Source organism: Priapulus caudatus, unplaced genomic scaffold (genome assembly GCF_000485595.1).
Source record: "Priapulus caudatus unplaced genomic scaffold, Priapulus_caudatus-5.0.1 Scaffold108, whole genome shotgun sequence".
In the NCBI taxonomy this organism is placed as follows: domain Eukaryota; kingdom Metazoa; phylum Priapulida; class Priapulimorpha; order Priapulimorphida; family Priapulidae; genus Priapulus; species Priapulus caudatus.
In genome coordinates, this window is record NW_014577169.1 from 499,507 (window position 1) to 509,391 (window position 9,885).

Below are 9,885 nucleotides of genomic sequence, written 5' to 3' on the forward strand. Positions count from 1 at the left end.
CTTTATTTCTGATTGCACAGATGGTTCTGGTTCTAGGTCTGATTGTTTGTAAATGGCGAATGTTATTTACGAAAGTTAAATGAAGCGGGGTGTCTGAAAAACAATCTTTTAAGAAGTGAATAACGATTGAAGTGAATGTATACACATATCTGTAGCAAGGTAAAGTCATGTAGAAGGAAACGGTAGGGTTTTTTTCGCGCCAATAGCGACGTACGGGCCGCATTCGCAGCGCATGAATTTTGCATGCGATCTCACGAAATTTCAATGAACCCCGTTCTGTCCCAATATAACCCTCACCAAAATATAAAAAAGGTTATATGGGACAGAATTATTCGGTCTAAAATCGCTGGATACTGGATATCATAGATGTGATATTTTGTGAAAGATTTAATTGCATTCCTGTTTTTGTAGAGTAAGATACTTCCCGACTAAATATTGGAGATGACTTGCAACGAACTTCAAATGGTAATGATAAATATACTTATACGTCACAACTATGCAGTAGCATTTATATCCTTCACAATTCATACACAATACACTATACACACCCGTCTATTTACGTTCATCAGTTAGACCATTTGCGGTATCATATCTGGTTGCTAATTAACTTATATATATATATATGGTGATACTTTGTTCTGTAGGAAGAGCTGGAAGTGCTCGATTCTATTTATGAGGGTGACGACAACTTCAAGAAGGTCAACGAGAAAACGTTCCAGTACAAGTATATTCATCCCGAAAAGGAGAGTCGAAGCTTTCTTGTAGAGATTATTTGGGGAGAAACATATCCGGAAGAGAAGCCAAAAGTCTCTATGGGTGCCTTCTTCAACAAACATATTAGTGATCAGGTGATGAACGTACATATAAGGATTAGGCCAACTGGTGTTGTTGCAGTCGCAAAGTTTCCTACGTACAGAATCTGAGAGATAATGTTAGGATCCTCACTTGGTGGTAGTTGGCATATTAATTGTCTGAATCTGAGTAATATGATGCAGTACCATTGCAGTGTAATTCACCGGATTTTTTTCAGCGGTGACAATTGATAATACAGCAACTTGTCCCTTTACATGCGATATCCCACTCAAGTTCTTTTTCCCTTTCACTGTTCCTCTTTTCTGCTCTCTGTTTTGCACTATCTCACTCTCGCTCGCTCTTTATCTGTCTCAACCCCTCTCTCCTCCCTCGCTATTGTTGCATTACACTTGCTCGTAATAATAAGTGGTCCAATCAAGTTTCATTTGTAGCTCCGAGGCTCAAATCTAGAAGATGAATCCTCATTTCATGCTGTTGGAAATTGTTTGCAGGTAAAGACTACTGTGGTGACCAAGGTCGAAGAGTATGCAGAGGAGTGGATTGGCTCTGCTATGACGTACACACTACTCGAATTTGTGAAAGAGAACAGTGAGGAACTGATGGCAGACCAACCAGATGAACTAGTCCCGCTCATGGCCGAGGTCACGATAAAGGTAAACGTCTGTGTAATGAGTTAGCCTTTTTTCCCGATGGTACATGTAAACCATAAAGTAGAGACCTTTATATGCTTTCACATATCATTAGTGTAGGCCAGATGGTAGGATATACCGGAGCACAGTAAACAATCATACTACAGTAAAAATTCTTTATCGAAAAGGGAGACAATGACATACTGGAGAAGAAAATTAAGGAAAAGAAAGAGCAACTGTCAAAATCTGCAAAGAGAAAGTTGGCCGACAGGACCGACCACAAGGGTGAGGTGGCACGAGGAATGGATTGGGTGGACATAGTCAAGCATCTATCTCAAATCGGCGGCAGCAACCATGCCAACTCTTGATCTATCACCCATCCTAGAAGACTAGTGCACAACCGTCCTCTTACCTTCCACCGTTAGGCCAAGTATCTTTGCTTATGATGGTAACCTAGTTTTACAAGCAGCATGTCCGAGCGTAGCGCTATGGGGCCACTGTTAATTTACTTCACTAACCTGTCCCGTCATGTCTCTGGTGGATCAGTATGTGACATATCTCTATCTCTTCTATCTCTTGTATCTCTTCTATTCTATGTGCCTATCTCTTCACATGCACTAAAAATTATTATTTTAAACATAGTTGGCCTGATTTTGACGAATCGGCTAGATTACAGAAAGGAAGGGTTTTCATCGTGGTTTTAGGCGATGATGTATCCTGCTCATGGTGCACGTCATTGCAGACGTTTCTGATGCAGATTGGAGTACATATGCATCCTTGTAGTGAAACGTTTTTGAGATTATGAATTCTAATAATATTCTAGATATTGAATATTATTAATAATTTCTATAAACTTTATTGACAATCAACATATTAGAAGCCCCTGCAATATGTACCATTAAAAACTGGTATAGAGAAACGATTATGTGCAAAGTTTGTTAAGTATTTGCTTTCAGCATTAGTAATAAACTGTAAATTATGCACTTTTTAAATAACCACGTTATATATTTATGTATATATAAATAATTTACATATTAATATAACTAGGCGCATATAATGTGATTTCGATATCAAAGATGATTAAAAACATCGATACTGAAGAATATGTATTTATTCACATTCCATAATAAATAACGTAGCTACGCTACAGTCTATCAGGCTGAAGCGTGAAGATTTAATTATAGAAAGTCACAAAAAATTGTTATGTACTGAATGACAAAATCAGAAAATACAGAGTTTTGTACAAATTTGTTCATGAATATTATCATAATGATATATTTCTTCATATAAAACACATGAATAGACTTTAATTACATATAGAACACAATCTGAGAACAGAAAACATTGAAAGTTCGATCACCTGTCAAACTCTCATGGACTCGTCAACATATTGCATATTTTGATAGTGGTGCCCTCTAATAGTTGCAATGTCAAGTTTCTTTCTTCGATACCTCCCTGATGCTAGAGAGTGCTATGCTTGCACTCTGAAACCCGCGTGGATACCCTGCATGAAGAGAGTGAGAGAGAGAGACCATGAGAGAAAGTGTGTGTGTGTGTCTAAGAGAGTGGGACAAAGAAAGAGAGATAGGTGAGAGAGAGAAAGGGAGTGTGAGAGAGAGAGTACGAAGGGAGGGAGAGAGAGAACAACATTGCCAAAGCTCTGCATACTTGCAATACGATAATTAATTAAATCGCCACCCTGTAAACACTGCGACCTGTTACTTCCCCTCCTCGCTGAAGACACATTACCTTTGCAATGACGCAGCACACTGCTCCACAGTGGATTCTGAGACAGAACGGAATCACTGCCGATGATAACCAGGTGGTGCTTTGCTCTCGTAAGAGCGACGTTTGTTCGTCTGTAAATGCAAGCATTAAGGATAATGTTCCCTCTCTCTCAGCAAACAGTTAACTTAGCTGCTAGCTGTAAACTCTAACATAAAGCTCTCTAAATATTTTATGATAGCAATAACTGAAGTCGATATTGTGAGTCGTCTCACGGGGTGGTGCTGCCACCTGTAGGCTCTAACATGAAGCCTCTGTACTCGTGTCTCAACCTTTTGCAGTCGATGAATCCCACGTTCTTCGTTCGAACGCACGACAACAAGATCACATCTTTCTCGCCTCCCTGGAATGCATCGACTGTCGAAACTTGCACGCTACGTCTAGCAGACGCCTCAAGCACCCTGCAAAGATGTGCGTGGGGCGCGAATGGGATTCAGAACGTCTGCCAGATCCACACACTTATCTGTCCATTGTTCAGTTGATCTATACGTACACGGAGGTGCGGGTGAGCGTGTGTGGGATGTGAGCGAATATATCGTGTGAGACATTATAGAACCACGTTTCATTGCCCAGGTATTTCTGCAGCACAGGCTAAAATGCACTCGTCTCTGATTGGTTGATTAACACACATTTGTGAATGGCGGATCCTAACGCCCACAATGACGTTCATATAAATAACAACAGATTCAGACAGACCAAGGTGACAGAACGGACAAAATTGTGAGAGAAGACATTGAACAAAATATAGCTAAATTTACTTGTTTCAACATATTATATGAGATTCAGATAGGGCCATGCACATGCGAGTCTTTGCAAAATTTACATACAACATTTTTATATATGCTATAATATGTGCATTTAAACGTATGCTATGTTGTGCTTTCTAAAGATATCAGTACCTTCTGTAATGGCTACTCACTTTGACTGCTGGAAAGCTGTATTGATTGAGCTTGCCTGGGCCTTGTATAAGGTGATAACTCCTGGAAATTAAGACACAGAGAGTATCACTGGTGTGATTGCCTAGTTAGTATGTACTATCCTTCTCTTCATTATTCCCTAACGATCTGCTCTCCTTTTTTCTCTCTTTCTCCCCCTCCTCTTTCTTCTTCCTCCTCTCCTCCCCCCATTTCCTCTCACTTCCGTCTTTCACCTCCTCCCTTTCCTTATTTTACCATTATTCTCACTCCTTTACTTATCTCCCCTTCCCTCCTTACTTCTCGAACGCTCTGTACCTATAGCAGTCGGTTCCGTTCCGCTTGCAAGAAGGGATTCGATCAACGCCATAATGAATGCAACCTCCGCATTGTTGTAGTAGCTGCCGTGTCTGCTGGCACACTCCGAACCATGCGAGACATTGTAGAAGCACAGAGTCGGTAGCCACTCCTGAAACAGGTGCCATACGTAAGCGCTCGCAAACGGAGGGCAACTACTTACGCAGATAAGGTCTATGTCCCCCTGACCTCTGTTTGACCTGGCTCGTTTAGCTATTTCTGACTAATAGTAATATATATATATATAGTATAATATATATATAGGGTTAGGGTTAGGGCTATTAGTCAGAAATAGCTAAACGAGCGCAGGTCAAACAGAGGTCAGGGGGACATAGACCCTACGAGCACTACTTACCCCAAAGAATAAATATGTACACACAGGTGTAAGTAACACACGCATACCATTAGCGGTGCCCTCTCAGTGTAGGTGACTCATCTCGTAGGCACCCATCATAAAACAGATCATTAGCGATGGCGCTGATGTGTGGAATGGCAGCGGTACTGCGTTCTCAGCATCACTGGACTGTAATCCTACAGCCGAAGCCGCCGAAGGATGAGTAATATCCAAACAAAGCTACAGTTTTGTCTACTATAAAAAATATGAACAAAAATGCATGTATAAACGCACACACGTCATATCCCACGCTATGATTCATAGACGCTGTCACGACTGACTACAAGTTCGGCAGGAAGGTCACGCAAATGTAACCGGAGGTCGTATACTTACTAGCTCTCATGAGCCTGTCGAACAGCGTCTGCTGAAGGTCGTCGTCAAAGGTCACCCTTTGTACCCTGCCACGGTTGGAGCTAATTGCTGCAGGTGAAAAAACAGGCGGAGGTTCTAGGAGTCTGAGATTCACTGCGAGGAATCAATTATTAAGGAGCCTCTATATTATACTCATTATTATATTATTCATACTTATCATATATTTTCATACTTATCATTATCAAGAGTACATAATGGAAGAAGAGTTAATAGAGATAATGACCCAGTTTTAACAGCGTTTTGCGTAGTTTTCAACTTGAATTTATTCTATCAATATGTGAATAAATATTTATATATTCAAACTCTACCTTGTTTTTGTCTCGGATTCTGGGAACGCAAACGTTTGGAAAACTGTGTGAAACACATGTCGTATTCAAAGAACTTTTTTGAAGAACACATACGATTTTCAGGTAAATGGTGGTGTCATATGATTAAGGGAAATCCGAGACGAACAAGGTAAAGTTTGAATATATTATATTCACGATAATTGATAGAATAAATTCAAGTTAAAAACTACGCAAAAACGCTGTTAAACAGTGTCATACTCTTCTCCCATTATGTACTCTTGTTATTATTATATATTATACTCTGCTCAAAAACACCATATTTCTTACTACGACTCTTCGCTCTGATCAAGTTAGTAAATAGTTAAAAGGTTGACATGCGCGGAGTCATGCTAGCTATAGGCATATGTCACCATTAAGGTACGTTTGAGGTAAAAGGTAAGCTCAAGCTCAAGCCCAGCTTTACCACAGGCAAGTAACTGAACAAAAAAGAGTAAGTAATGGAACAAGTAGCAGATACGGCTGGTAACTGTTACACAGAATTAGACGCCATCCCAGTGCTAACTGGTTTTATTGGTGAATACTTTACTAATTGCTAGGTAGGTTCATTAAATGATAATCAAACCTGCAATGTAATGTTCCACGTTGGTTTCGATACAAGTATCGTGTGCGTAGCAAGTGCTTACTCTTAGGGTCGCCAACGAGGACCAGTTTTCGACAGTGCGAAAGGAGCGATTGGAGTAGTGAGAGCGGTTCGGTCATCTGGCGAACATTCATCAAGCAACACCACCTGTGGGGCGGGTGATAGAAGCCGATTTGATTGACTGGTTTTCTTACCAAAATTGAGAAAAATTAACTAAGATACAGATGTGGAAATCAATAATTTGGCCTAAATGTTAAGAACAAAGCAAAATAACTTACATAATTACACCCGGCTGGCTTAAGTAAAATGTTCGAAAATACACGCTTATAAAATAAAAAACCAAAAACATGAATCCATGTTTTCTCATTGATTGACTTTCATTATATAACTGGAGATGCGTTCCAGTAATGAAAGCGAATTCGAATTAAAATCACTGGAGGGAGAGTGAGGGCACTATCACCATTTCCTTCTGGCTCTGAACTGTGAGGCCAAATATGATCTTTAAAAGCTGAATTGCTGTATATTAGGGCAGATATTTGTTTTGTACAGAGATTTCTGTAGCAGACACACTGTGCACACACTCGCACTCACACACACATGAACACACACAGACGTATTACCACGCACATGCATGCATGCACGCAGAGAATTAACGTACGTAGACACGCATGCACACACGCACAACACACACACGAGCTCGCACTCACACAACACATGAACATACACAGACGTACGGACCACATGCATGCATGCATGCCAGAAAATTAACGTACGTACACACACAATGCACACACACACAAACACACACGCACGCACGCCGACACACACGCACCGCACGTCACGCACGCACGCACGGCACACCCGCACACACACACACACACACACACACACACACACATATAATTGTCTGTCTGCTCTTGCCCTGCGGCAATACAAATAAGATTTTCACTCACCGCGAACTTCATCGCTGCCATGCATGGGAACGTGCATGCAGGCGGAGTGACACCGACGACCTTGACCCTGCCCAGTCGCTGCTGGTTCACACCTAGTCGGCACAGCCTCAATGCTTCGCCTCACGTAGCTGCAACACACACGCACCCGTGCGCACGCACACAGGGATTAATTAGAGATGTACGTTCAATCGTGCGAAGAGTAAAAATATCATTGTTTGTGTGTGAAATGTTTATAATACGCTATATTCGTTCGTTCCTTAGTGTGGGGTGGATATGGACCCATCGCAGGCAATCATACCACGAAGATAACGAACAAAAAGTCGTAACAGTACAGTATCATTTGCACATACACACGAAGCAGGCACCCGAACCGTTATGTCGCTCTACTATATAGAACGTAGGCAAATGTGGCGTATTTATTAATGAGCTAGTGAGAAAAGGTTTGATGTGTGTACCCGTCGTCGCGAGTACAAGCAACGTTAAACTCACAACTTCTCCGAAGGAATGAGGTCTCCTTGAGCATCTCTTGCAGTTCTCGTAGTTGCTGATTCTCGCCACCAGAGGCCGCCATCACACTGTAGGGCAGCAAGAGGCTTGGCCCATCTTTCGGAGGCTGCCGACGCGAACAAAATCTTCAAAGCCGTAGTGAAACTCAACCTGAGAGATGATGGCAAGAATTTTTCTATAGCACACCCATCCTGAGCGATTCATAACATGGTAACAAATAACACATGCAGGCACTTTGCGCAGAGCCACGCTCTGAGCACAACTGTTTAGCGCGTTGGAATTGGGCGTCGGAATTCAGAGAGTCAAATTGTTCCACCTTGCAATCACATTGAAACTGGGTCCAACGTTTTCAATCTAAATTAAATGGCATAAAAAAATTTAACGTAAATTTTTTCGCATTAAACGTACAGCGACTCACCCTAGCAGGATACAACATACAGGGCGACTCCACCTAGCAGGATGCAACATACAGCGACTCACCCTAGCAGGATACAACATACAGGCGACCACCCTAGCAGGATACAACATCAGCGACTCACCCTAGCAGGATACAACCATACAGGCGACTCACCCTAGCAGGATACAACATACAGCGACTCACCCTAGCAGGATACAACATACAGCGACTCACCCTAGCAGGATACAACATACAGCGACTCACCCTAGCAGCAGGATACAACATACAGCGACTCACCCTAGCAGGCAGGATACAACATCAGCGACCACCCTCAGCAGGAACTAACATACAGCGACTCATCATAGGATGCAACATACAGCGACTCACCCTAGCAGGATACAACATACAGCGACTCACCCTAGCAGGATACAACACTGTACAGCGGACTCACCTAGCAGGATACAACACAGGCGACTCACCTTAGCAGGTTATACACACATTAGCAGCGACTCACCTAGCGCAGGATACAACATACAGCGACTCACCCTAGCCAGCAAGGACTACAACATACAGCGACTCACCCTAGCAGGATACAACATACAGCAGGACTCACCGCTAGCAGGATACAACATACAGCGTACTCACCCTAGCCAGGATACAACATACAGCCGAGACTCACCCTAGCGGCAGGATACAACGATTACAGCGACTCACCCTAGCAGGTCAAAAGGATCACCAGCACAGATACATCAGCGACTCACCCTAGCAGGCAGGTACAAACATACCAATGGCGACTCACCCTCTAGCAGGAATACAAATAACAGCAAAACTCACCCTAAGCAGGGATACAACATACAGCCGACTGCACCCTTAGCCAGGATACACATACAGCGACTCACGCCTAGCGGAATAAGGAACACTACAGCGACTCACCCTAGCAGAGGATACAACATACAGCGACTCACCGCTCAGCAGAGATAAACATACAGCCACTCACCCTAGGCAGCAGGATGCCAACATTACAGCGACTCACCCTAGCAGGACTACAACATACAGCGACTCACGCCTAGCAGGATACAACATACCAGCGACTCACCCTAGCAGCAGATAACAACATACAGCGACTCACCCTAGCCGGATGCAACATACAGCTACTGCACCCTAGCAGGATACACCATACAGCGACTCACGCCTTAGCAGGATACAACATACAGCGACTCACCCTAGCAGCGATACAAATACAGCGCTCACGCCTAGCCAGGATACAACATACAGCGACTCACAGCGGAAAAAATTAAAATTAATTTTTCGGGGGTCTATTTTCAAGCTCGGCGTGGCATCAAAATAGGCATCTCATAAAAATTTGGTTTGCATTCGAACTCTGATGCAAATTTAAGGGGGGCCTCTTTATGGCATTTCGGGGGCTAAATCGGCCCCGAGCCCCGGGTATTTTTGTTCACCTGAGCGACTCACGCCTAGCAGGATGATCTACAGCGACTGTTGGCAATCGAGAGACGAGGGTTTCCAGTTGCCTACGCCGCTGAGGCGTGAAGAGGTTCATTCAGTAGGGCAGACGGCCAGCGGACAGTAGGAAACTCTTACACGAGCACCAAACACACCTGCAGTGCGTCAATTACGACACAACAACGTGCCATCAGAGGCCACGGGCGCGAATTAACGTCGATCCGGAGTCAAATACTCCCCGGATTTACTGCCGACTGCCCTGATTTGACCATATAGCAGGAGTCCGTGTGACTCCCTGAAAATTCTTTTATACTAACTAGTTCTTCCAGAGCCGGCCTCGCCAGAATGACTGTATTTTTTCAGTGTAATGTCC

At 43.1% G+C, this 9,885-nt stretch overlaps 2 protein-coding genes across 5 annotated transcripts in view; one reads left to right on the forward strand and one right to left on the reverse strand.

The window, feature by feature from the left end:
• LOC106805300 (RWD domain-containing protein 4-like) overlaps window positions 1-2,431 on the forward strand; it is a 3,283-nt gene extending 852 nt beyond the window's left edge. For 3 of the 4 annotated variants that reach the window (XM_014806839.1, XM_014806838.1, XM_014806837.1), the window contains exons 2-5: window positions 412-465; window positions 645-848; window positions 1,305-1,466; window positions 1,631-2,431. In XM_014806839.1, coding sequence (XP_014662325.1) covers window positions 442-465; window positions 645-848; window positions 1,305-1,466; window positions 1,631-1,810 — 570 coding nt within the window. In that variant the 5' untranslated portion in view covers window positions 412-441 and the 3' untranslated portion in view covers window positions 1,811-2,431. The remainder of the gene's footprint in view (window positions 1-411; window positions 466-644; window positions 849-1,304; window positions 1,467-1,630) is intronic. The other variant, XM_014806836.1, reaches the window with a different exon arrangement.
• A 104-nt stretch (window positions 2,432-2,535) lies between these two features.
• The window catches only part of LOC106805288 (protein ZGRF1-like), a 25,882-nt gene continuing 18,532 nt past the window's right edge, over window positions 2,536-9,885 (reverse strand). The window contains exons 14-18 of the mRNA XM_014806826.1: window positions 4,460-4,610; window positions 4,147-4,207; window positions 3,500-3,628; window positions 3,192-3,301; window positions 2,536-2,946 (exon numbers count right to left, since the gene is read on the reverse strand). Of these exons, the coding sequence (XP_014662312.1) occupies window positions 2,873-2,946; window positions 3,192-3,301; window positions 3,500-3,628; window positions 4,147-4,207; window positions 4,460-4,610 (525 nt within the window). The 3' untranslated portion in view covers window positions 2,536-2,872. The remainder of the gene's footprint in view (window positions 2,947-3,191; window positions 3,302-3,499; window positions 3,629-4,146; window positions 4,208-4,459; window positions 4,611-9,885) is intronic.